The sequence below is a fragment of the Electrophorus electricus genome, chromosome 14 (genome assembly GCF_013358815.1).
Source record: "Electrophorus electricus isolate fEleEle1 chromosome 14, fEleEle1.pri, whole genome shotgun sequence".
Taxonomy (NCBI): Eukaryota; Metazoa; Chordata; class Actinopteri; order Gymnotiformes; family Gymnotidae; genus Electrophorus; species Electrophorus electricus.
The window spans coordinates 11,965,599-11,992,959 of NC_049548.1; the positions used below are offsets into that span (position 1 = coordinate 11,965,599).

General features: G+C 43.7%; 2 protein-coding genes across 6 annotated transcripts; both read left to right on the forward strand.

Annotated features, from left to right (window-relative positions):
- The first annotated feature begins 524 nt into the window (after window positions 1-524).
- pkd1b (polycystic kidney disease 1b) lies at window positions 525-21,911 on the forward strand. 5 transcript variants are annotated; one of them, XM_027008363.2, is made up of 42 exons: window positions 525-767; window positions 927-1,107; window positions 1,491-1,687; window positions 2,034-2,152; window positions 2,290-2,437; window positions 2,833-3,098; window positions 3,271-4,017; window positions 4,441-4,572; window positions 4,837-5,012; window positions 5,099-5,235; window positions 5,373-9,013; window positions 9,211-9,384; window positions 9,497-9,634; window positions 9,759-10,041; window positions 10,235-10,466; window positions 10,736-10,886; window positions 11,113-11,250; window positions 11,713-11,851; window positions 11,963-12,544; window positions 12,705-12,855; window positions 12,965-13,217; window positions 13,578-13,773; window positions 13,912-14,079; window positions 14,162-14,305; window positions 14,540-14,750; window positions 15,206-15,329; window positions 15,481-15,633; window positions 15,724-15,788; window positions 15,868-16,046; window positions 16,290-16,380; window positions 16,554-16,720; window positions 16,911-17,113; window positions 17,471-17,668; window positions 17,888-18,036; window positions 18,360-18,472; window positions 18,595-18,733; window positions 18,940-19,062; window positions 19,207-19,381; window positions 19,476-19,763; window positions 19,984-20,118; window positions 20,260-20,565; window positions 20,796-21,911. In XM_027008363.2, exons 1-42 carry the CDS (start codon window positions 704-706, stop codon window positions 21,600-21,602), a joined length of 12,183 nt encoding a protein of 4,060 aa, XP_026864164.2. In that variant the 5' UTR covers window positions 525-703; the 3' UTR covers window positions 21,603-21,911. The 5 variants fall into 5 exon arrangements, with proteins under 5 accessions (XP_026864164.2, XP_026864166.2, XP_026864165.2 ...); XM_027008365.2 differs by having other exon boundaries at window positions 15,871-16,046; XM_027008364.2 differs by having other exon boundaries at window positions 9,214-9,384.
- A 2,480-nt stretch (window positions 21,912-24,391) lies between these two features.
- Window positions 24,392-26,892, forward strand: LOC113576351 (pepsin A-like). The gene is made up of 8 exons (XM_035533555.1): window positions 24,392-24,562; window positions 24,697-24,814; window positions 24,941-25,059; window positions 25,282-25,475; window positions 25,831-25,947; window positions 26,154-26,295; window positions 26,487-26,585; window positions 26,691-26,892. The coding sequence occupies exons 1-8, from the start codon at window positions 24,392-24,394 to the stop codon at window positions 26,826-26,828; spliced, it is 1,098 nt and encodes a 365-aa protein (XP_035389448.1). The 3' UTR covers window positions 26,829-26,892.
- The last annotated feature ends 469 nt before the right edge of the window (window positions 26,893-27,361 follow it).

Sequence of the window (27,361 nt, forward strand, 5' to 3'; positions counted from 1 at the left end):
GTGGTTAGAATATATGTCATGCAGAAGCAGCTTCTTGGTCAAATGACAGGGAGTCTTTCCTATAATGCTTACTGGAGGCTTTTACATTTAAATTTCCATTTTTAAACCTATTGCTTTAGATTATATTGGCCTTCATTGGGAGGTTTCACAAAAGAAAAATATTAGTGCCACACTGCAAATCATGCATTACTTTAAATATATAAAATCTGACTTTTGACTTTTTTTCATAGGGACCTATTTTTTAGGTGTTCATGGAGGAGTTGATGACTTTAAATGTGGATGAGTACCTTTAATTGCCTATTCACCAGAGAGATATTTTATAGCATGCTAATGAGGACTCTTCTGTCCTCTTCAGTCTTATGCCTGTTGCTGTGAGACAAACCAAAAGTCATCCAAGTACTTTAAAGGGGGTGTGGGGCAAAGCTGTGCTGAACACAAGGCTAATAAGTCACTGAGCAAAAGGAAGAAAAGGGGAAACAAAGCGGTACGAGGACAGGGCAGAGCCCTGTGGAAATGGAAAACACTATTTCAGGGGGAGGTGGAGAACAACAGAGTGAATGTTATAGGGATGAAAGACACTGAGCAGCAGGGCTAAGGAGACAGTGTCTGCTGAGGATCAGTGGACAGACCGAGAAATGGATATAACGGCTTTCATTTGAGGCACTCACAGTTGTGGTCATGATCTACTCTGGACTCAAATAACATGGCGGCTATTGTGCCTCTGCTTTCCGTGTGGATCCTTGGTGCAGTGACAAGCTGCTCCTGTGGTGAGATGCATAAACAGCTTTTCTCTCTGGGAGTGCAGCTAGTTCTGAATGGCAGCATTGCCAAAGTGCACCATCTACCATGGCCTGCATTTATATTGATGCATACAAAATAAATTAATGAATTTACAGATTTGTGAAAACATTAATATCGTCCTCTAGATGAAGACTTTTGCGCAAAAGGAGCTCAGATTGACCGAGACAGTTTACACTGTTACTGGATGCCAACATCTGCATCAACATGGTTGCATGGAAGAAACATTTGTCAGAGAGTGAAAGGAGGAGACCTTGCACTGGTGGACAAAGCAAACATTCAGAACTTTATAAAAAACACATTTCAGTTGTAAGATATTGCTCTGTGTAGAGATTGTGTTTATTTTTTATTTTGTGTAGGATGTGCAAGTTAGATTCATTCTTAAACTGTAAGTTTCCTCTTCCTACAACTTCAGAATCACTTTGCTTGCACAGCTGATGAAGGACCTCTGTCTGAAACATTCTCTGGAAAGCAAATTCAATTTTAACTACTTCTCTATATGTATTTATACATTTTTCATATTAGTTTCATAGTAGTAAATGAGTAATTAATAATAGTTACTGAATGATAAGCTTAAAGATTACTAACTGAAGAATGAGCTTGGAATCTTGCTGCTGTTCTTTGTTATAATAGTCATCAAATCATCCCTGTAGTTGTGGTAACAGATCTGTTTGCCTACTCAATACATTCAGAGAAGTACCTGCTTTGGTTTGGCTGAGAAATGGAGTCACCACAAATCCACATCAGCACAGTGGGCCAGGAGCTGAAAGCTCTCCAGACGGAGATGAAGAGCAGGAGATTTGTCCTCAGATGGCTCTGGCTTTGGGACAGTGGATGAGTGGCCCATGTAACCAAGAGCATCGCTTCATCTGTGGGAAAGAAATGTCAGGTACCGGCAAATATTCCGAATGCCTCAGTGTCACGTAAAAGTGTTTAAAAAAAGTAAGTAGTACCACATTGTAAATTTGTCCTTTTCATCCATGACTTTTCACAATTGCCTTTGGAAAGCTTGCAATGGAGTAATGGGGTGATTTTTAATTATTTACTGAAGGACTATTTACTTTCGCTCTAGTGTTGGGTTGTGTACTCGCCTATAACAAAAGCTTTCTGTGAGAATAAAATAACAGATGGAGACATTAGAAGTCCATTACAAAGCAATTATGACAGCAATCTGGCATCTAACAAAAAAAGCGCTGAACTGATAGCACTTCTATGTTGCTCCCCCCCCAATAAAGTGCCTTTGCCAACACTGGACAGCTCTGTGGCAGGAGTGCCACTGATGTCCAGCACATACACACAGGCCCTGCTGCTCCCACTACCTTCAGCACCTGATCTTGAACAGCGTAGAGTCGAAGTAGGTATAGACAGACGAAGGCAGCAGACTTCACAAACTGCACCATCATACGGATAGGACGTTGTCAAAGCTGCACTATGTTACTTCACTTATTTGTTTGATTGTTTGTTTAACCCGATCCTGCACTGCCTGTGCAGATGATGCTGTTCCCAGGACTATGGTTTAGTCATGGAGGACAAGTGCTCTCTGTAGATTTGGTATCTCAGCCCAGTCAGCAGATCACAATGGTGAAAGTGCAGATCTTAAGACCCTACTGCAGCCTGAGTCATCACCTAGTGCCCCCCGGTAAGACAGAGAGCAATGAAAGCACAGGCAGCTCTTATTTGTATAGAACGTTTTATACACAGTAAAAAATTCAACGTGCTTTACACATACATAAAATAATTAAATAATCAAGCTCCTTAAATCCTGAGATCCATCACCCCAGGAATGTTTTTGTAAAAATAAATAAATAAATAAACATTCACATAGATAAATGAAAATTGATTTAAATAGAAAATATAATAAAATTAAATATGATTAAATAGAAAACTGTTCATTGTTCAGTTCAACTATTCTTGTTCATTATGTTTGAAACTAAATGTTATAAATACATATTGTGTTAATTGTGTTAATTATTCAGCAAAGAGCCTTCTCAGGAGTCTCCTCAGTACCTTGCCTTGTGTCTCTCTCTCTTTCAGGCTGCAGCTCTCTCTCCAACCCCTTCAGCTGCTGCCACCCAGTACCTCTGTGCAACACCACTGGTGGTTGTACCAGTGGACAGTACTGGTGCCCCCTGCTGGAGAGCTGCCTGCCAGTCACCAGACCATGCAGCACTTACCACTCGTCCACTGGAGGACGGGTCTTTCCCCTGCCACCCCGCTACTCTGCAGTGGCTCCTTTCTACCACATAGTGGCAGATGTATCTTTGAAAATCCCCCCAGCCTCAGAGCGTGTTCATTTCAAGGTGAGAGGCTGTTCTTGGCTTACATCTGACATGCATTTACAGAGGCTCACTGTTTAAAATGAGGCATGAATTCAGACACTAATGGAAAAGGTACACATTCATACTAAGTAATGTGCTTTTTCTAAAGTTATTTAAAAAAAATAATCCCAACTTTTCTTCCTCATTAATGTAGGTAACATTCCAAGAAAAGCAGATCCTTGTCTATCCAGATGACATCTTAGCAGTGCAGCACAGCAGACAAGCAGGCGCTTTCCTGCACTGTGTGAGTGGCTCTGACTCTGGCTGGCGTCAGAGCTACCTTTCCCTGCCAGGACCGGAGTGGGGAGGCTGGCTGGAGGCCGGTCTCACTGGCGCAATGGACAGAGGCCGGTGGGTGGATGGCGTGGTATGCGACCTGAGGCTCATCTACCAGGACACTATGCATCTCTATGGTGTTTCACTAGTGCTGAACAGCACAAAAAGTGAGTTTGGTATGGTCACCACCACACCAGCTACCAGTTTGGTCAATGCACAGACCCCAGTCTCAGGGATGAGTGTCCTGCACCCCAAGCCTGGTGAAGACAACCTGATACACCTGCCAGTGAATGTCCCAACGCTAATAATCATCAAGATCCTTTCAGGTTACAATGCTACAAGTGCATGGTCAGCCCCAGTGTCTAAGACAAGGATCCCTTTCCTACTGTCCTGTCCACCAGAGATGCTTAAACTCCAGGGAGCTTGTGAGAGGGACACACCTGATACGAGGTTCTCTTATGCCTATGTCACGCTCTATAGCCAAGGAGAACAAACTCTCAATATTACTGCATCCAACAAGTTGAACTCACAGACACTGAGTGTGAAGCTACAAGCTCATATTCTCCTGACAGGGCTTCACATAGAGCCACAGGGCTTCCACAGAGTTCTGGTGGACATACCGCAGGTACAGATATACATGTTCTCATGCCTACAGATTTTTTCAGAACCTTTTAACAGATAGGCTACTGCCAAGCACTTTAGACTGATGAATTTAGATTGAAGGTGCTCAATCCAGTCCGCAGATTGCACTCAATCCAGTCCGGAACCAGACTAGGTTTTTGTTTTATTTAGGACATTAAACTAGAACCAAGTAATCATACAGAGCAGAGCCATTTATATACTGGACAAAGTGTGAATGGGGCCAGGCCAGGGTAAATATCAGGATGTATTGGGATGGTCCTAGAGGAATGGATTGAGATAATCTGGTTTAAGATATTTACATGGTTCATAATTCAATGTTCTTGGAAATGTCATACTTGAATCTAAGATTTCTAATATTCATTAGATTATCTTGGGCTGCCTTTGTGGTTTGTCGGTTTCTCTACAGTTGTTTACAGCAGCTGTGGCCACTGGTTCATCCATGAAGTACACTTGGGTTATCGATAACCTTGTCCAGCTTGCCCACACAGGAGAGGTTTATACTGTAGTTTTCAAGAAGCCAGGAGGGCATATACTTAAGGTAAACATTCTGTGATGACAACTTGCAACTATGATTTTGTATAATTGTAAACTGAGATTTATGTGTCATTGTCATCAATAAGCCAATTAAAACAATTAAAACACTTGAAAAAGGTAAACATGCTGCAATATCAACGTAGGCATCCACGTATATGTTCACACATGTCAGCTAGAAATGTTAAGGCCAAGGATAAAATCTAATAAAAGCACAAAGCTTACATTTGCAACATAAATATTCACATCTGTGTTATTCTATCTATATTAGGTGACTGCAGAGAATCCTGTTAGCTCTCAGTTCATAGAGGTCAAGATATCAGCTGATGCAATGGCCCCATTATCCAACTTAGATTTACTCTTCAAGGAGGATGCTATTGCTGTGAACACATCCAATATCTACATTCTGAGACTTCAAATGGACATCTCCATAGGTGTTACAATAAGGTCAGCAATTATTTTTTATCAGCTATATAAGTTTTTGTTTTGAAATACAGAAACAGACTTTTGATTTGACTTCTGGTCTTCTGCAGGTGGGATTTTGGTGATAGTTCTCCCTGTGTGAATCACACAGTTTCTGCCCCTTTAGAGAGAAGTAATAATCTTCTAGATTTGACTACAACACAGATGCATCTGGAAGACTCTGCACAGCATACTTACACAAATCCAGGTAAAACCTATATGGAATATAGGTTATAATATTCTATAATTTTATGACTCATAGAAGGCCTGGAAAAAATTACTGTAGCTGCAATCAATACAAGTAATTTATTCCCATTAAAAATGTTATTTTCCACTTCATGCAAGGTGAATATACACTGAGGATACAGGCCCAAAATAAATATGACCACATTGAAAAGGCGGCGCAAATTACAGTGCGGTCTCCACTGACAAGGCTACTGGTCTCATCACTGCCAACAATCCCTAAAGTCAACCAAACTGTTCTTTTTGAAGCTTCTTCACTGTCATCATCATATGGTATACTCTATACATGGAACTTTGGCAGTGGCCCCCTGGAGATCACAGGAGCTCATAACACAATCAAGCATTCTTTTAAGGCAGCTGGTGTGTACAATGTTTCAGTTTGTGCCAATAATGGCCTGTCAAGGCTAGTTGCCTGGATGACTATTGAAGTTGCTGAAACCATCTCAGGTCTTTTTCTGAGTTACAATGGACCAAATGAACTCAATTCTGTTACTGAAATTAGCGGAACAGTGTCTACAGGCACCGGTCTCAGATGGACCTTTGAGCTTGGTGATGGGTCAGTGTTTAATGACCTCCCCAAGAGCTTGATCTCCCACATCTACAGGTCTGAAGGAAACTACACTGTTTGTGTAACTGTTACTAATGCTGTCAGCACAGCAACACAGTCAATCAATGTAGAAATCTATAAGCTGTCTATTCAAGCAATCCTTCCATTTGACTGCATTGCAAGTGGGAAGGAAATAACTCTTCAGACACTGGTGACTGGAAATGTCTCTTTACTAACTTTCCATTGGAGTTTTGGAGACGGGACACCTTTATCTGTGAGGAGAGGAACCTCCAAGGTTGCTCATACTTTCTCTGGCTCTGGGAATTATCTTACTAATGTGGTTGTTTACAGCCAAGCAGGATTCACACATTATCAGTCTAACGTGTGTGTTGAAGCCTTAATCACAGATTTGAGTCTTCACTTAGCCCAGAACACTGTAGCAGTGGGTGAAGAGATATGTTTGAATGTGTCCGTACTTCCCACTGGTGGCAATGGTTACCAATTTCTGTGGTATAACAGCTCATCCAGTGACTCTCCAGTCCATGGAAAATCACATCACTGCTTTGTTTTTTCAAAGGAAGGAATGCATGAAATCATGGTACTCACACATAACCAAGTCAGCCACAAAATAGCAAATGCCACTATTTTTGTTCAACAGCCTGTATTAAAGCTGTCTATACAACGTCAAGGTACCACAGATGCATTTAAGGTCAATGAGTCTTATTATTTTTGGACTGAACCAAGCCAAAATAATGGAATTATTGAATGGGACTTTGGAGATGGCACCCTAAGGAAGGAAGGCCAAAATCAAACACATGCTTTCACTTCATCTGGTAGCTTTCGTGTCACTGCTTCAGTTTCTAATGCAGTTAGCCAAGAGTCTGTGTATGCTTACATGGAAGTACAAATTCCTATATCTAGTCTAGTAATTCATACTAATCTGCATTTGGTAGAAGCAGGCCAAGAAACAGTATTCACTGTTGTAAGCAATGTCATGGACAATGTGCATTTTTACTGGACAGTGGATCCCCTCTTTCCAACAAGACTTGGAATGTCAGAGAACAGATATGTGTTTCCCAAGGCAGGGGTTTTTGAGGTTAAAGTCACAGTAGAGAATCTTGTCAGTAAAATGGAAAATTCAACTTCAATTGTGGTGGTAGAAAGAATACGTGGTGTGAAAATTACAAGCCAGATGCTTATATCTATGAGATATTTTCCTACAAAGCAGACTATCACATTCACAGCCTTTGTAAAATATGGCTCCAGCTTGACATTTCAGTGGTTGGCTTATCAAGATGGACTTAATGGAACAGTTGGTGAAGGTGAACATTTTAAATTCTTAGCAAATAACTCAGGTGATGTGTCTGTAAAACTAACAGTCTCCAACGCCCTTGGCAAAGTGCATAGCAACATTTCACTGAGAGCAGTGGAGCGCATTTCTGGGGTGAATATCTCAACACCAGAGTATGTAGTAGCAAGCGGAAAACCTGTCAAGATATCAGTGAGTGCGAAGACTGGGACAGACCTTCAGTATATATGGTTTCTTGACTCTGACCGGTCTCCTGTAACTTCAGATGTGCCTTTTGTTTTTCACATATTCAAAGCCACTGGTATTTTTAACGTAAAAGTGTCAGTGGCCAATACACTTGGCTCTGCTGATGCCACTAAACAATTCAGAGTTCTGGAGGATGTCTCTGGAACTGATTTTGAAGTGGATGGAAAAACACATCCTTTCTTTTTTACATCAAACAGCTTCTTGCAGTTCCATGGGTTTATCAAAAAAGGAAATGTTCTGTATTGGGAGTGGACTGTGGCATTTCCTGGAAGAAACGTGATTATTTTAGGTAACAATCAAACAGTAAGCTACTCGTTTAGGGATGTAGGGGAAAACTGTGTAACACTAAATGCCTCAAATGACATTAGTTGGCAGACAGTGTCACACATAATAACAGTGCAGGATGCCATCCAAGGTCTTAATTTAAGAGTTAGTGAGCCTATTATCTGTGAGAATGAACCAGTCACTTTCACGCCATCTGTTTCTCAAGGAAGTGGAGTTTTGTTCATCTTGATATTTTCAAGTTGGAATTCCTCCCTAAGCATTCAGGAAGTTTTTACCACCGCATCTCTTCCTGTCGGAAACCACATAGTCAAAGCAATTGCTAAAAATCATGTCAGTTTTTCATTCACAAGTGTGACCGTACAGGTCATGGAAAAAATAAAGGGCCTTCATTTAATTAACTGCTGCTCTGCTGCTTTAGAGGCATCAAAGTCATTCATTTTCAAAGCATCAGTTAGCACGAAATCTGAAGTCACGTATCAGTGGACTTTCAGTTTAGATGGTTTTAATACCTCACAAAAAATTGGGCAAAATGTCCTGTTTTCACCATCTAGCAATGGCTCCCTATCTGTGACAGTTGAAGCTAGCACCAACTTCTGTTCACAATCCATTACAAAAACAGCAACTGTTCAGTGGCCAGTAAAGGGAGTCAGGCTTGCTGGCTACCCAGAGGGACCTTTCATAGATCAGCTTGTCACTTTTCTTGCCCTCACAGACAGTGGCAGTGACCTTGAGTTCAGGTGGGACTTTGGCGACTCTGATGATGCAATCAAAGTTGCAAAGTCTAATAGGGCCATCCACAGATACATTGCTGAAGGCAGATTTGTAGTGCAAGTAACTGTTTTCAATAATGTGAGCCAGATTTCTGCACAGATGCCAGTTGTGGTTAGGACACTAGACTGCATTCAGCCTCAAGTCACCCTAATCCAAGAGCAATCGAAGATTTTTGGGTCCAGGCCAAACTATTTTGAAGCAATCGTGGACCTCAATGGTTGTGCCTCTTATAAGACCACCTATCTCTGGGAGATCTTCCATGATTCAAACTGCATAGAGAATAAAGTGCCATTAGACAGTTTGATGGATGTTACCACACCACTCCTCTTTCTTCCAAGGCATACACTTGTAGTAGGGGACTACTGTGTGAAGTTTACTACTAGGTTTCAAGGAACACCCCTGCGACAGCACAAGACCATCAAGGTATCAGTTATCTACAGTCCACTGGTGCCCTTGATCAGAGGTGGATCTCACCGACTCTGGTCAAGCCAGAATGACCTGGTACTGGATGGAACAGAATCTTATGATCCTGACTGTGGAGTAGAGGAGGATAAGCTCTTACAGTTTCAGTGGAATGTTACACTGGTGAGCCTCATGAACCAAATCACATTTCATAATACTTTTTGACTGCTTTTGTGAGCAATCTGGACATAAGTAGCAAAAACATCAACACTTTCTTAAGTAATTCTTGATATAAACTTACTCTAACCTCTCATGTTTGGCCTATTCTAACAACATAAAATAATTGTATACATACTCAAACTCTTAAATAATGTGTCCAGCAGCAGAGCACCACAGTATCTCACGCTCCAGGATCCTTCCACACTGACCAGCCTATTCAGCTGAACAGCAGCACCCTCATTTTGCCAAGCTACGTCCTGAAGTTGGCCACGGTCTACCAAATCACACTAACAGTTCAGAAAGATGGCAGGTCACCTGTCTCCACCAAGCAGAGTGTGAGTGCTGTCTAACATAACCCCTTACATCAGATGATGTTATGAATTTCTATAAGCTGCTTCATATGAACACAGCTGTATCTTGTTTATGCCAATGTTTTTGTTCACATAGGTAACAGTGTATGAAGCAGACATGCTTCCTGTGACTGTGAAGTGTGTATCCTGCAGTTTACTGTTCTCTTCATATGTTAGTCTCAGCCATCCTACTGTTCTGTCTGGACATTGTGCTCTGTGCAATGGCACTCTTCAGGTATTAGAAATTCTATCCTTTTCTGTGCACAGCAAATGTGTTCTGATACCTACTGACATGCATACTTGCATCATCTTCCAAACTGTTGTTATTTTAATGAATTCAACAATTCTTTACCAAACAGTATAAGTGGACTGCAGAGAATACAAGAGGGGAAGTTCTGCACCTAAATGAAGTTACAACCACAACTGGAGACAGCAATCCTGACCTTGTTATCAGGCCTGACGTGCTGAGAATTGGATGGGAATATGTATTCAGTCTGAATGTGTCCCAACCTTCTACTGGTCTATGGGGATCAGCTGGTATTGCTGTAACACCAAACCTCCCACCCCAGAGAGGCAATTGCACTCTGTCATCAGAAGATTCTGTTCAGCTTCTGCAAAATATGGTCTCATTCAACTGCTCAGGTACCGCGATGCTTCCTTGTGTTGTAGACTTCAGCTTCACCAATTTGCATTTCTTTATTGTTATAAGAGAGTAAATGGATGAAGTGTGGACAACACATTTACAGTTATTATCTACAGACCATTTGTTTAAACTTAGTTTAGATTTACAGTTTGACCAAACACAAGTTCTTGGTGTCTGCTCTTATATTGACAGGCTGGGTGAATGAAGACAGTAAGTCTGCTCAGATAATATACTCCCTTCAGGCAGCACAATGTGAAGACCCTGGACCACAGTGTTCCTTCATAACCCTATACAGAGGCACCCAACACACATTTAAGTCCATGATGCCCCTTGGCAGTGCTAGAACAGGTGATAATACCTCCATTATAACTGTACTGCTACAGATCGAGGACAATATGGGGGCCAAAGTCACTGCTCTCAGAAGGTGTGTGAGACACAGACACTACTGAAAAAGAAAACCAGCACATTTACTGTTGGTTCTTGCTTACAATTCATGTACAGCACATTTTAGCATTTCTACTGCTCCAATTTTGCAGTTTTTCCTCTGTACCCATCATGAAGGACTTGTTTATTAACTGATGGGTTGGATCATGTTTTCTAAGTAAGGAAAAGACTAATAGGTGACATGGGGTGTATTCGAGGAGCAGGACTAATCCATTTTGTGTTTTAATCCATCTTCATTACTAAATACAGGAATCTGTGGGTGGTGTTACCGGTGAGTGTGCCAGGAACAACAGAAAGGCTGAAGAAGAAAAGTCAGAGAGACCTTTGGGCTCTGCTGCAGCAGGGCAAACCCCAGGATGTGCTGCTGTACTCTACAGCCCTAACCAGCCATCTGAACCAGGTCAGTAGGGTCTGCAGACATCACGAGTGATCACTTCATGTTCACAGCAACATGGTCCAATCAATAGAAGACCAGGTTTAAAATTAAAATGTTTTTTTCTCTGGGGTGATGCTTCAGCATGAAAAAGCAATGTAGTTATTTTCATCATGATCTTGATGGTTTTAAAAAAAAACTGTATATTGAAATTAATATTTTAAAAAACAATCTTTTATCTGCTTTTCTACAGTTAGAGGTTGTCAGTGTCCAAGACGCTGAGGACAGAATGCAGATACGAGGCAGCGTGCTCCGAGTGCTGGCCTCTCTCTCCGTGACTTCCCTCCAGGATGCTGCACAGATCAGCTCAGCTCTGGCTCACGCCACTGTGGTCTCTGCTTTAATTGCATTCACTGAAAACACAGCTGCTCCCCTAAGGCGCAGGAAAATGGCCACCACTCTTCCAGATTTAGCAATAATTCAGTCCCAGCACCAGAGGGTTAGCACTTTCCAGTAGAGCTTCTGTCTTACCATCATCCTACAGGGAATATAGAGTACCGCCCCCCCCGAATACAGACATCTGGTAGTGGCTTGGGTGGAATAACTAAAGAAATTAAAAACAACTATGGTAGCTCAAAATATGTAGGAAGAAGAGCATTAAGAAAAGAAATTAAAAATCAATGGTGACTCACAGTAGCTGACACTGTAATGACCTTATACATGACCTTCTATGTCTATTATTTCCTCTTGTATTATATATACACTATATAATACCCATTCTCTTAATATATATAAGTCATCACATATTCTGTTCTTCAAAGCTGGAAAAGCTAGCTTTTCAACTCTCCTGTAGGCTGTTCCTGCAGAGTATGGAGACTCTCACACTAACATTGTGGAGGCCATGAGGAAGATGATCAGAGTGATCAGAGAGCAAACCAGACAAGGAGATGTCACCCCAATAGACACTGGAAGAAACATTCTGAAAGTTCTCAGTAAGCGCTCGTATGATGCACATGGAAAGTGTGGCGTTTGAAATAAGAGGCGCAGCGTGCAGTGTTAGGCTGACTATGGCTCTACTCCCTTTAAATCTGTTCATATTGCAGGCAGCTTCATGACTACGGTTGAAAAACAAAAGAACACAAATGCAGCCACTTCAGAAATGGTCTTGTCAGCCTTGAAACAGGCAGGTGAGCTCATGCGCTCCTTAATGTGGTCACGGATGCCCGGTGAGGAGCCCGTTTCCCTGCGGCTTCCGCAGATTCATGCCGTGGGCTTCAGGGGCGACCCAACATCAAACCTGCTGTGTACAGCTCACTCCCGTCGCTGCCAGTTCCACGTGCCCCCAGCGCTCAGCTCCCAGCTGAGGAAAGAGAGAGGGGAAGTCCTTCAGATTCTCCTGGTCATGCAGCCTCGGGGGAACCCTTTCATCTCCGCGGCGGAGCCGCCAATCTCCACCACACTAGCAGCTGTGGAGTTTGCTACACCAGAGGGTCTGCCCATCCCCATAGCTAACCTCACATCAGGCACCGCCATCCATGTCATTCTGCACAACCAGGAGGCCGAGTTCTCCCCGAGGGTTAATATCAGCCTGCCACAGAAAGGCAGTGTGAACTTCACTGTCAAAGCTGTCAAGACAGACCCTCATGCTGGACTCTTTATTGCCTTTAATTTCAGCTTGATGCAAGGTAACATCCTCAGAAACTATACCTTCTTCACCACTGTGGTTATACCATTATGGCTATAATGCTCACCCCACCGTCATCCATGATGCATCTGTGTTGTCATTTTTTTTCCAAATTAATTACATATTATGTTATGTATTCTTACTATTATACTTACTGGCAGGTACTGGTCAGAAAAGCTCTGGACAATTGAGCATCACTGTGGCTGATCAACAAAGCTTTCTGCTGTCCCAGCAAACCCTCATTCAGGAGCTCACACTCTCTCTCTCTGCTGATGTTCCTTCAATGGATCATACGATCTTTCTTACCCCGCTGTGAGTTATTCTTTTCTAAACCCAATAAACATATAGTATATCACTGTGGTAATGCTCTGGTCTTATTGTCTAACCTGAGGTCATTTCTACATCCAAACGTCAACCCCAGCTTGAACGGCTCTGCTAAGGACCTGTATGTGACTCTGAGCAGCAGCGTGGACGGAGCGCAGGTGCTCATCTCCACCTGTGTGTTTGGCTCACTGTGTCAGTTCTTCAGCATGGAGCAGAGACGCTGGAGCACAGAGGGCCTGAGCGTGCTCAGCAGCAGCAACCCCAGGGCAGCCCACTGCCTCACCCGTCACCTCACCCTTTTCGGGGCCAGCCTGTTCGTCCACCCCGATGCCATCGTGCTTCTGCCTCCAGTGGGTCCATCTCTTAGTTTCCCCTAGTCAGCATAGCTGCACCTGGGACTGCTTTTCCCCACTGTGGGGTTTTCCCCACTGTGTTTGCAGCACATGTGTTCCTTTGATTACAAGTATGACTGCGAGTACTGAACTGTTCATATAACAAAGTATGACTGTGATTAAAAGATTACAAGATACCACCTAAATAAATAAATAAATTATATATATATATATATTTTTGCAGAACTTCTTTACCACTTGAACTATTACATAGTCCATAACGGGGTTTAATCCATGCCCGTAAAACCAGCTCTGTGTCCCAAGAGCAGCACATGTTGTACATATCACACATTCCAGTGAGGGATCATGTTTTTGCAGTCAGACAGGCCGGCGAGGAACGTGGTTGTGGGGATAGTGTGTGGAGTTCTACTCTTGATTCATCTGCTGGTTGGTCTCATTGCCCACAAACTTGACCACGTGGAGAGTGTGCGGTTAAGCTGTGTACCCCTGTGTGGTCAACCGGGTCGCTATCGCTACCGGGTATTGGTCAAAACAGGCTGGCAGAGAGGGTCTGGTGAGTGAAGTGTAAACGTCTAACGCATTAGGTGTAGCTTATAATCAGATGTGTCTATTTATTCATAGAATTACACTTATATGTTCAACTGATGACATTCATAGGAACACACAGGTCCTGTCTCCATGTCACCTACAGGTACCTCTGCTCATGTAGGAATTAGCTTGTATGGTCTAAACAAAAGCGGCTCGCGTCACCTGCGGAGAGAGGGAGCATTTCAGAGGAATGGTTTGGATGACTTTCAGGTAGAAACTGATGCCAACTTGGGAGAAATCTGGAAAATATGCATCTGGCATGATAACACAGGTGAAGTCTGTTGTGTAACGCTTACTCTTTTTGTTGACCTGGCCAAAAATAAACATATAGTGCCCTTTCGTCTGTGTCCCAGGTCTGGAGCCCTCCTGGTATCTACAGCATGTGATAGTCTGGGATATGCAGATGGATAACTTATTCTTCTTCTTGGTGGAGGACTGGCTGTCTGTAGAGAATGAGAATAACTCTGGAATGGTCCGGAAAGTGGTGCTGGCCACTTGTAAGAAGAAATATCATTTGGTTCTGTTTTGTCCAAACCATTGTGGTCGTCAAGATGGCATGATCAGCATTGTTCTTTGTCTCTACACTGAAGGCCTCATTAACTTACTGCTAGCCACACTAAGCTTATGGGTTGGAACCCCAGGGAGCAAGGAGCACAAATACCATCACACTGATAAATATGGAAGTTGCTCTGTATAATAGAGTTTGCAAAAATGTATTGTGTTTTCTGCAGGCCCCCTGGAGCTGCAGCAGTTTGGAAGAATTTTGCGTGCACAGTTGCACTTTGGCCTGCGAGAGCACCACCTTTGGCTGTCTTTATGGGAACGTCCAGCTCACAGCACCTTCAGCCGGGCTCAGAGAGTGACCTGCTCTGCCTTGCTGGTGCACCTGTACCTTGCTGCTGGGGCAGTGTGGTACGGATCAGTGGGCTCGAGGAGCAGCAGGTACCAGCCTGAACCACTCCCGCATGACCAGAGCAGAGCGGTGGGCGCTTGCTTTTCTCGCTCCACAAGCGCTTGATTGCTGAACACTCCCCTGCTCTCAGACTGCTTGTCCTGATTGCATGAAAAGTTTAATCATTCACCACTGTGTTGAATCGGGGAAAACAGTGTGTAGTGTGTAATGTGCAGGTAAATGTTACTGGGACTGTTCAATGACATGTTATCCCTGCATGGTTATGCTAACACCAATATGCAGTTCATAAATAGTAGCAAATGAATCGAAGGGATAAATTAACCAAAAGCATCATAGGTGAAAGATCATCATAAAATTGTACACGACTCTTGTAGACACCTGAACATTTTATGACGGTTATGATTTTAAATGTAATCGTATGATGTTTTTGCCACTTATGACTGAAATGAATAAATTCCTGTTCAATGTTATTTTGTCAATGCAGTGGTCCAGTTGCTGAGCACATGCTAATGAACCTAGAGACCGTACTAGTTGGAATGACAGTTGCTGTTCTGATGTTCCCTCTACAATTTATCCTCACCTTCCTTTTCAGGATGACAAAAAGCAAGGTATGGAAATTCTTCTGCATGTGCCACCTTCTCGTTGTTTCCATTTATCATAAGTACACAATGATGTCTAATACTGTAATACTAATATATGTGCTATATTGCTGGCCTTATCAGGGTTTGGTAATAATGCGCACGTTGGTGACTGTTGCAGGTGGTAATGGAGCGCTCTCTTCCCCCTTCCCCCGTTGGTGATACAGTAGAGATGGACGTGAACCTCAGCCACGCGGCTCTCTCCTATTCGTCCTTCCTGTCCTTGACTCAAGGCCCTGGGTCCTCCACACAGGAGGGTGCATCCCCTTTTACTGTGAGCCTTTGCCTCATTTTTCATCCATTAATATATTTTCTGATTACTGAATCACAACATTTAATATGGTTGTGTTTGAATTTCATTAAGGAGTCCTTGGATGGCCTAAAACTGGAGTGTGAATCTCGGAAAACATCAAACTTTGGGCGCGAAAGGTATGAGAGTGTTGAGCTGACAGCAGTTAGGGTACTGCCATTTAGAATTTGCTTTGGCTGATAAAAATCATCCTTCTAGCAGAGTGGATGAGTGGGCGTCTGGGGAGAGCATTTGTGACCTCCCTGAGTCTACGGGTCCTGCACGGCTCCTGAAAAGAAACCGAGCTCTTCTACAGTTACAATTGACTACTTCAACTTCTGACCTTCTGACCTTTGAACATAGTAGTTCTCCATATCCAAAGAACCAGCCATTCTATGGTGTGCTTTGTTATATTTTTTTTTTATCAGTCAATTTCTTATAACATTAAATACAGTATTAAATATTGTCATTTACATTTTGTAAACAATAAATTGTAAATGATAAAATGATAGAATATATAATAAAGCTTTTGTTGAATTTTTGAAGGATATTTATGAAAGCAGTTTAGGTTCAGATCTTTGCATAGTTTAAATAGACCATCAGACTGGAAGCATTTGTGTGCGTTTGATGCATTCTTTCAGATGAGGATCCGAGGACCACTGCTGCTTTGCCAGGGCCGACTGCACCTGACAGTGGACGCTGTTCACCTAACGAGACCTTTCTGTGTGACAGGTGAGTGGCTAGACTGGATTTTGCTAGCTGTTGTAACTGGTGACCATCTTGCAGACACCTACTTTTATTAGTACCAATTTAATATTTGTCTGTATCTCATTTTAAACCTATTTTAGCAACACTGTAAAGAATATTCCTCATATTTGCAGATACAGTCCATGTGTTTATTCCAGTCAGGAGAGCTACTGCAGCGAGCCATCAGAACAGAGTGTGGTTGAAATGAAGCACGAGGCAGGGCTTTATGGGTCCAGCTCCTCCCTGTCAGTCTGTAGCCTGGCCAGCACCTACCTTCCCAGCCTCCCTGCCGACTCGCTCAGCACCACCTCCAACACTCGCATTGGTGAGCCAAGGCAACAGCGTCGCCAAACTCTGAGCAGCAGCAAAGCTTATGAGCGACCTGTTACATGTTACGAGTCAGGGTTGCGTGACACATGCATACAAAGCAAAATATCTGAGACAATGAAGTTCACACACACACACACACACACACACACAACAGATCTGAAAATGATCCTTATGTGCTTATCCAGGTGTGCCTCGTGGTGGGTCTGCTCTGAGACTGCCTTCTTGGGTCTTGGTTGTGGTGTACCTGATGGTGTTTGTGGTGTTGGGGACCTGCCTGGCCATGGTGGGGTTATATGGGGGCGCATTCTCAAGCTCTACGGTCCTCATGTGGCTTACCTCACTCCTGTCTGCTTTCCTCACCTCTGCTCTGCTCATTGAACCTCTTGTGGTGAGCTTAGTACCGATGTAAAGGACTTCTTAAGCCATAAACAATTCCATAAGCACTTAGGAATAATGGCATTACATAACCTAGACACAAGCTATTTCCTAGTAGCGCTTATCCACTGTTAGCTTGTAAGCCATCCTCAGTAATGTTATTCCAAATGCTTTTTTAGACTCTGGAGCGACATGTGGAATAGATTTGTTCACTTTTTTCCCTAAAGTAGTACAGAAAATACTATGCGCTTGCAGCATTCCTGACATGGCAGTGGTGCAGTGGTTCAGTGGTTCTGAGAGCGCAGGTAGCATGCTGGCACTGCTGCCCACCCTGGAGTCCAGTGAAATCTCTGCCCTATGTCCCCTGCAGATATGTGTTCGGGCAGTGTACCTCGCTGCCGTGGTGAAGCCAGTGGACCCCGAGGTGGAGGAACGTCTGGCCTGGGACGCCCTGGTGCGGAGCACAGAGGAAGACTGTAGAGTTGAAGTGCATCCTCCCTGTGGCTACGGCCTACTACAAGCTAAAGAGGAGGCACGAAAACTTCGAAAACTCCATACTCTCATGAGGGTGAGCCCTCACCCGCAATCAGGACCCCTGAACACAGTGCTCAGGCCTTTGGCTTTTACATGTTTACCATTTATTAAAAGGGATTAACATTAGTATATTTATAGGTTTTCTTATTAACACTTAACATACTAATGTTACTTAAAAAAAGGTTACCTTGTGAAGTAATCTGTGTCATGGATGATAACAGTTGTGTATCTTGTTTTTCTACACCATATTCAGAATTGCCTAGTCTACACTCTGTTCCTGTTGCTGGTTTTGATGGTGAACTACCAGGAGAATATCCAGGAGAGGAATGGCAGAATGCTCCACTCTGCTGTGAAACACTCGATCATGTCAGGGTGGTCTGGGCAGCCAACAGCCCTGTCAGGGTGAAACTTCACCCTTTATTCACTTCCACTCTCCCTTTCTGTCTATTCAGTAGGGCAGTGACTCGCGGTCCTCATGCAGGAACCCACTGCTCTGTTTAATTATCATGTCTCCTTCTTTATGAACATCCCTATTACAACTCTTGATGGGATTAAGTAATTGGCCGAGAGAAAGGATCACGGGTTCAGAAGCCGACGGAACAGCGAGTTAGACACGGGTTACTCAGACATTTAGAACCATTGCACGAAGGTGCACATAATTGAAATGTTGCTATTATGAAGAAAGATTGGAGAGAATTCAAAGTGTTTTTATTTCTGTCACTTAGATGGATGGAAGCCTGGCAGTGGCTGGATCAGAGCTTGGCACCACACCTCCACCACAATCCATCGCTCTCTCTGATTGGCTTATCACGATTACAGCGTGTGAAGACAAAAAACTGTTAGTATCATCAACTTTTCCATTTGCAGTTTTACAAGTTTGTTTTTTGTTTTTTGTTTTTTATTGTGTGCGTTTGTGAGAGGGTATCATTAATCATCAATTTTGTTTGTCAATTTGTTAAGTTTGTGAGGAAACCACCAAAGATTCATCCAAACACAGGTGGCCGTCAATCACACTCACTTCTCCTGTTTCGCAACGTTCAAATTCTGGACCTGTGAGAGGAATGGCCCTTCCCAGCAGCTCAGCACCTCGGCTTTCCTGGTGAGGTAGTTCCCTTACGGACACTAGCGGTGTACTTGGTTACTCAGCTACTTCTTTACACTATAAGCCATATATTTTGTATGCTGCAACCTTTTTAAAGACATTCACCAATGAATACTCTTCAGATTTGGTTAAATTTGAGATACGTAACTACGTTACATATGTAGGGCAGACTAGGGCCATCTGACATCTGACCTTCTGTGTAGGCCATGGACCCAGGCTCAGTCATGTGTGCTCAATGAGGCTGAAGTGATATTGCTCAGAAACAGCAGCATGGCCACCAGTCACATCCTGTCAGGTGTGCAAACAGCACACTGGATCCCAGCAGAGTAAGAATGACACTTCACTTCAGAGAGAGACACTGCACTTACAAATTTCTGTTCATTTCTAGCAATATGTTTTCAAACTATACTACATAACAGAGTGAGCCACTCTAATCTTTGTATTAGATACTTATTTAGTGTCTTCTATAGGACCCGTGCAGTGGTAGTTGAGTTCACGCAGTACCACAGACAGACAGGGCTGCTGGTGCCCGTTTCCATACTGCTGGAGAACAGCCAGTCGGGCAGGATCCTCTCCACCATCTCCATCCAGGCCTTTCACATCCCATCATCTTCCTCTGGACTGGACCTCAGCATCGCCTTAACGGTAACAGCAAAGACAAGTTACGCTGGGCTCCTACCGGCAGTGGTTGTGTTAATGTGAAGTGTGGCATTCTGAAGTGCTCTGTGGTCTTCGCCAGGCTCTTCTGCTCCTCTCTGCGTTGGGCTTCCTGACCGCTGAGCTGCGGATGATGGTCCAGGAGCGTGCCCAGTACCTGAGTCAGGGCCGGCGCCTGCTGCAGCTCCTGCTGGCCCTGCTGGCCCTGGCGACGGCCTCGCTGCGCCTGGGCTTCTTGTGCACTGCCATGGTCCGCCTCTCCAGCCAGCTGTCCCAGCCCGACACCTACACCAGCTTCAGCGGCGTGGCCGGTTTGGCCCGAAGTGCCTCGCAACTCGCAGCAGTCTTACTCAATCTGCTGGCCCTGCAGGTGATATATAGACATTCTTTTTTTAAATTGTTATTTATTTCTATATATTTAACAAAGTCCATGGTCCAGTTTTGGGGCTTGTCCAGGTTACGCACAGCAGGGTTATATGACTGAGGAACCTTGCTTTGAGAAATCCTATCCTGGACCTCATGAGTCTAGACAGTACAGCTTTGCTCTCATCCATTCATTTACTCTGTGTTTGGTGCTCGTTCGTTGTCAGATGGTGGGTGTCTTGCGCTTTGTGCGGAGGTGGGTGGTGCTGAGCAGGATGCTGCGTCAGGCGTGCTCGGAGATCTGTGGCGTGGTCTTGGGCTTTCTGCTTCTGCAGCTTCTCTTCATCCACACAGGCTGCGTGGTATTTTGCTCTGTTCTGTTTGCCCCATTACATCGCGAAAGCTGGAAATAACGCGCGAAAAAGGGTTGTTTTTTTCTGCTTGGCCTTTACTTTTACATTCCATGCAGTTCTTCTTGGTTTTGCTTCGTTTTGTTGCATAAGCTCTTCTCAGCTTCGGTGGAGGGATTTAGCACCTGGTGGCGAGCCGGCCAGTCTCTGCTGGGGTTGCTGAGGAGTGGTGCAGTGCTCCATCACCTATGCCAGCAGCATCCAGCACTGGGGCCGCTCTATTGCCTCGCAGTGTTCGGGCTGGCGTTCTGGGCTCTCGGGCGGCTGTGCAAGATGCTCACGTACAAGATGCTCCAGGCTGAAATGTACCGGCCGGTCATGGAGACACAGGGTTATGAGATGGTGGAGTTTCTGATCAAGAGACTCAAGATGTGGATGGGCCTTAGCAAGACAAAGGAGGTACCCACTTTGAAGGCTGAGCACCTCACCTGTCTAAATGCTAATGTTAAACCTGTCTAAACAGTTTAACATGAGGCCATTCCACAACAAAGCTTATTAGTTAATGTAGTCATTCTTCCAACCTGCATATATTGGTTTGAAGTTAAGTTCTATATCAGGCAAATGACTTGACCCATACACATACGGTCTGAATGAAAGAGCTGACCCTCTGTTCTTCCTGTCCCATCCAGTTCAGACACCGTGTGAAGTTTGAGGGGATGGAGGGTCCACCCTCCAGGTCGTCCCAGTACTCGCAGCTTTCCATCCTGTCTGTGCCCTCATGTCCGGCAGGGCCTCGCCTGCTCTCCTCTCCCTCCTCTCTGGCCTCAGAGACCTCCATCCTCTCAGACAGCCAGGAGCTGCAGCAGCACCTGGACCGCCTGCTGCCCTCTGTGGACAGCCTTCTCGCTGGCTTCAGTCGCATCAACCAGCTGACCAACGATGTGCTGAACATTGAGCTGCAGCTCCAGAAGGCCCAGAGGAGAAAGAAACAGAAGAAACCACAGCTGCTAACCACTCCAGAGCCTGCTCTGACCCCCAAACTACCACAACCCAACCAGCCTAATTTGCGCACTGGACTGAAGACTCTTCCATCTTCTCACCACGATGCCCCTGGAGTTCCCTGCCGTCGCCGTGCCACCCACTCCGAGTCGTCTATCCTGGGGAGTCCCACTCATCCTACAACTCATCCTACAGCTACAACAGGAAGTCAGAGCCAGCAGCAGCCTCAGCCTATGGACCCGGAGAGACGGGAATTCCTGGAGAGGCGGGGTTTCCCCAGACGCAGGGCTTGGCACTCAGGCTCCTGCCACTCTGCAAACACTGCCCAGAGGTCGTCCATGTCTCAGGACCCTGGAGCTTTTCCAGCCAGACCTCGCAGTGAGGAGGGAGAAAGGGGTGCTGGGAGTGAAGGCATGCCCATTAAGAGGACAGCCTGGAGCCCCGACACCTCCAACACAGAGGACTACACCTGTCCCTTGTATACTACAGAGGGTTAAATCAAAGCCTCTTTCCCCAAAGAGGAATGCAGCACTGGCGTGGGATGTGTATGAGGCGACAACTGTAGCTTGAAATGTGAATACCAGAGATAATGATGATGATGATGATGATGATGATGATATTGATGATAATTAGTTAAAGGCCCTTTTTGGTAATTCAGTGACTAACCCAGAAAATGTCAATTGTCAAATATTCCTTTGTCAGAATCTTTCTTCTTCTTTTCTAGTCTCCTGCCCATTTTATCTCTTGGGGGAAATAATAAATGGCATCCAGGGAAAACTAGGAACAGGTGAACTTTATGGCCTGCACATTTGGCTACGTGGTCTTTTTTCCTGTGCTGCTAAAGCAGTTGCGGGCATGTGCTCCCCAAGACGAAACCAAAGCCACAGATCTAATCTGAGTGTGAAGAGCAGACTCTAACCTTTTATTCAATTACAGAAAAAGTAGCACATCAATCCAATGATGCTTTTAGAACAAATTAGTTAAATACTTAATATTTTAAATATTTTCATAAGTATTAATAATAAAGCTCTTTTTAAAAATTAAATTAAAATATGAGTTGAACAAGTACAGAGGCTTCTACAATGCTAAAGGTGGTGCTGGATAGTGAAGGTGTGGGTCGGTCTGCATATGCAGACTTGGCCTGCAGTGAACAGAAAGAATATCTACAACATATGGAATAATCACATTCAAGTAAGATCAGTCAGACTGGAACATCCATTTTATATGAAAGGAATTGTCCAACTGTAATTTATTTTGTTTAACAAAATAATTGTGGCTACCTCCTGGTACCTTTTGAAGCATGACTCTTGCGTTGTGAGCTCAGCGAGTCCAGCACGTCAACCCACAGCAATGTTTTCCAGTCTTGTTGATAATGGAGGTAACAAATAATCAGCATCAAACAAAGTACAGAAAATATTTGATAACAAATCAGGGCCCATGTGACCACTCACCAATACTGACAGGTGGTACAGATTAAGCACATTTGTGCCTACTGTGACCTCTTTTTATTAATTTGTTATATTGCATACACATTTAAAAGGAACATATAATTCAAATATACATTGCAATTCTATATATATATATATATATATATATATATATATATATATATATATATATATATACATACACACACACACACACACACACACACACACACACACACACACACACACATATATACACATATATACAATTGCATATATACAATATACAATTGCAATTCTATATATCTTCTTTTTTTTTTTGGCAAATCGTGTTTCAGTTTCCCAGTGTAGTATAGCAAATCCAACACTGCTTCCAGCTCCTGTCAGCTCCTGCTGGAGCTACCGGCTCTCTAAGGCTCCTCCGTCTCAGCTGTCCCGAGGGGCACTCTCCCTCACCACTCTGCCACTGTTCATCGACTCATTCCCAGAAAGCTGCAGCGAGTTGGAATGGAATGGGATGTACTAAAATGGTTCACAGAGAGGTGAAGGGCATCGTAAAGCCCTCCAGATGTGGGCCAGCATCAATGATGGCTCAGAAACTTTTTCTATCACATGTTCCTTTAAAACATGAAAGGGCATCATGGGTGCTGGTTATGAATTATAACAGTCAAATTCAAAAGTTTCTATGGAAGAGCAATTGACGTATATTGACATATATAAAGTGTTTCATTTTTATAAGAAATACAAAGTTATATGAGATGGAAGTACGTATATCAGTGTTAACTCATCCAATTAAAATAGACCAGTGAACTGCAGCCTTTTGTTGAAAACACATGCCAGTAATTTCCACTGGTTTCAGTTTTAATGAGAGGTGGACATTAGCAGCAGTGGGAGTGCTTCCCAAAGTTTTTAACTGTTAAACGGCCTCCTCTTTGTTTGGGAAGATATATGTGTGAGAAGCTTGATGCAGAGAGCTACTTGTGACGAAGCTGGAGTGGGTAGAGAACTTGCTGAGGCCGGCCTGGCAACGCGGAATTCCCTGAAGGCAAATGAATAGTGGGAAGTCTGCTTTTGGGCAACAGTGTCATTTAGGGAATGGGATCCTGCCATAATTTCAGCCCAGAGAAGTCCAACTGTGTCCTTTAAGACCCCTGACCACAACTGGCACATGTAATTACACTAATGGCCATACAGTTTATTATTTTTTTAGCCACTTCCTTCTTTACACTACAAAAAGAGATCTTATTTTTATCAAGGATTGGCAAGAGCCAAAATTCTTCTTTGATAGGCTGTTTTCCCGTGTTCCTTCAGGCTTATTGACACTGTCTAGAGGGCATCGGTATTTGTTATTCTACACGGGGCCTTATCGCGTACATTCTCACCTGACTTCAGCAGTTCTTTATCAGGGTGATGCAGTGAAAAAGTGGCTGCTGAGGCGTATATAAGCAGGCCTCTCGGCCTTTGAGTTTAGTCAACGTACCAGTGCTTAGTACCAGTCATGATGAAGTGGGCTGTTGTCCTGTGTGCCGTGCTGACGCTCGGCCAGTGCGCGTTCAGGTAAGAGCATACCTCCATCTTCCAGACTCCACCCACACGCTGCTGCCAACTTAAAAAAAAAAAAAGCAACACGCTACAAAGCAAATGACAAACACCACATAGAAAATAATAACAGGAAATTGATTAGCTCTGTAAAATAAATCACAGAAATGGATTAGAGGGAACATGAAATGTTTCGCTGGGGCGTTTTTTTTTTTTTTTTGGGTTTTTTTTGGGTTTAATTAGCTCTTAAGATCACATGACGTTTTGCTTGGGGGTACTTTCTTTCAGCCACGTTTAAAGAGTATGCGCTAATAACCGATATGTTCTCTCTCTCTGGCAGAGTCCCTCTGATCAAAGGGAAGAGTGCCCGTGAGGCACTAGAAGAGAAAGGTATGTGGGAACACTACAAGGCGAGCTACCCCTACAACCCCATGGCCAAGTTCAGCCAGAGCTACGCCGTCGGTTACGAGTCCATGACCAACGATGCTGACGTAAATAACAGCCTCCGACCTTATTCTGTGGTTACAGCATAGAGAACAGCAGCCACAGTTAACACAGTTTTCTGCTTATGGAGTAATACAAGATTCCCCGCTTGGTTCTAATGGATTCTTCTTCTCCTCTGCAGCTCTCTTACTATGGCGTCATCTCCATTGGCACACCTCCTCAGTCCTTCCAGGTGATCTTCGACACGGGCTCTTCCAACCTCTGGGTTCCGTCCATCTACTGCAGCAGCGCCGCGTGCAGTGCGTCCCACTATGCACCTTTTCAAAATGGGCAAAGAGCTCATGTTTTAATACTCGACAAGTTCACCTCCAGATCCCTGGAGCCAAAGATGTGTTTTGATGTGTCCTTTTAAATGTACCTCACAGACAACCATGACAAGTTCAATCCTCAGAAGTCCAGCACCTTCAAAGCAACCAACAAGCCACTTTCAATCTACTATGGCACCGGCAGTATGACTGGTGTTCTGGGATATGATACCGTTGGAGTAAGAGCATCCAAAAGATTTTTCTGCTATTGTACATAAATTACCGGTGCTACACATTTATGCATCAACAGCTGACCATTTTATTATGCAGCAATATTTGGAGAAAAAAAAATAAAATAAAATCAAGCTTACACTTGTGATTAGGATACAAAGATGCCCTCATGACTTTGCTCTTGGTTCAGTGTGTTGCACACTGGATTTACCTGCTTCACTTCCTTTCAGGTGGGTGGTATCCAGGTCGCTCATCAGATCTTTGGGCTGAGTACGACCGAAGCTCCCTTTATGGCTTACATGAGGGCCGATGGCATCCTGGGGCTAGCCTATCCCCAGCTGTCTTCTTCCAATGCACAGCCTGTTTTTGACAACATGGTGCAGCAGGGTCTTGTGCAGGACTTCTTCTCTGTTTACCTGAGCGGGTAACGACTGGCAGCGGTTTAGCCTTTTATGCGACGCAGAGCACATTTTTTTGTCATTTTCTTTTTCTCCCGAGCGAAGTACACAAACAACAATTTAAAAAGAGATAAATGTGCCAATAGTAATGGTGCTGGACTTATCCGGTTGATCGTGTCTGCTGAAGTCATGGGTAATGGACACCAGGGGAAACCTACCAGAATAAAACAAGGATTTGCTGTCAGCATATTCATTGAGACTCTGTTTTAGTCGAAGACTTGCTTTGAATGCCTAAAACTAGTCTTTGCCTAGGGTTAGGCTTTGGCCCTGACTACTATCCTTTAAGGTGTTAAATTATGGTCTGTCTGTTTCTGTCCACAGCAACTCGCACACTGGCAGTGAGATTATTTTTGGTGGGTACAACCCTAACCACTACACTGGTTCCCTGGTCTGGATCCCTCTGTCCTCTGAGACCTACTGGCAAATCACCATGGACAGGTAACTAACCCTGAGAGCACTTAACACAATGAAGGCTATATACTATATCTGAACTGTTAATATTTTTGATGTTACATTTTTAAATTAACATGTACAGGATCAAGTCGGTCTGCAGTCTTCACTGATTTTTCCGTCTTGATGTTTTACTGTGATTTCCTGCTCGTTCGGAAGTCAGGTGTGATGATCTTCTTTTCTCCCCACACCAGTGTGACCATCAATGGGCAGGTGGTTGCTTGCAGTGGGGGATGCCAGGCCATCGTGGACACTGGCACGTCCCTGATTGCTGGCCCCAACAGTGACATCGCCAGTATCAACAGCTGGGTGGGAGCCACAGTTAAAAACGGGGCTGTAAGTAAAACTACTGTAATCACCCAAAAATGCCCAAGATAGTAAGCAATGAAAATCTTATAAAAACTGAATAGACAGCAATATCCCTTTTTAAAAATGAAACACGTATGAAAGGTCATTTCTATGTGTCGGATTTTGTCCGGGCACTCATTTTCAAATGGGACTTATTAAGGACTCGTTCCTTCTCGCAGGCTGTGGTGAACTGCAACAGCATCAGCAGCATGCCTGACGTGACCTTCAACATCCATGGCTCCTCCTTCTCTCTTCCTGCCTCCGCATACGTCAGACAGGTGAGTGCTGCTTCTTTCCTGCCTTCGCCTTTGGCATCACCTGACATTAGCTCATGGAACTCACATGACCACGCATCCCCTAAAACCAGTTTCTGTTGCTTACAGTCTGGCTACTATGGCTGCAGCACTGGTTTCTCCAACGGTGGCTCTAGCCTATGGATCCTGGGTGATGTGTTCATTAGGAAATACTACACGGTCTTCAACAGAGGAACCAACTCCGTGGGTCTGGCGAAGGCTGTGTAAATACGCACGGCTTTAAGTGGCAGACGACAGCATCAGTCGGTCATGTTTGCTGAGAAGATCAACAACCCAGATAGTGTCAATGAAGAAAAAAAAAAAGAAAAAAAAAAAGAGAGACTAAAATTGTAATAAAAGCATTTGTTCAAGCACACACATTGTGATTATTCATTTATTTATTTATTGTGAGGTAATAAAATCGTAAAACCAGGGCAATTTAGAACTGAAATTTAAGCATAATTTTTACTGAGGGAAGATAACCACTGCACCATTTTACAGTTATAAGAAAATAGTTTGTGGAAAAAAATATTAGGAGCATAGGTTTACAACCCTCATTTCTCTTCATACTACATTGAGTTTTATTCGTCTGAAAAGGTGACATGTTAAAAGATTTTTTTTTTTCTGTTTTTTTTTTTTATTTGAGATTGTTACAGACAAAACGAGCAAAATAATGACATATAATCCCATTGCTGCATCCATTCCAACAAAGCTGAGTCTGACCACTAGATGGGGCTGTAGCTGCACTATGTGTGACTGCA

Coding starts and splice junctions, on each gene's coding strand:
- pkd1b (XM_027008363.2), top strand. CDS start 704: ATGGCGGCTATTGTGCCTCTGCTTTCCGTGTGGATCCTTGGTGCAGTG. Junction 2,153..2,289: donor TTGAACAGCGTAGAGTCGAA/GTAGGTATAGAC, acceptor CTGCCTGTGCAG/ATGATGCTGTTCCCAGGACT. Junction 15,789..15,867: donor TCAAACTTTGGGCGCGAAAG/GTATGAGAGTGT, acceptor TCATCCTTCTAG/CAGAGTGGATGAGTGGGCGT.
- LOC113576351 (XM_035533555.1), top strand. CDS start 24,392: ATGTTCTCTCTCTCTGGCAGAGTCCCTCTGATCAAAGGGAAGAGTGCC. Junction 24,815..24,940: donor CTGCAGCAGCGCCGCGTGCA/GTGCGTCCCACT, acceptor TGTACCTCACAG/ACAACCATGACAAGTTCAAT. Junction 25,060..25,281: donor TGGGATATGATACCGTTGGA/GTAAGAGCATCC, acceptor ACTTCCTTTCAG/GTGGGTGGTATCCAGGTCGC.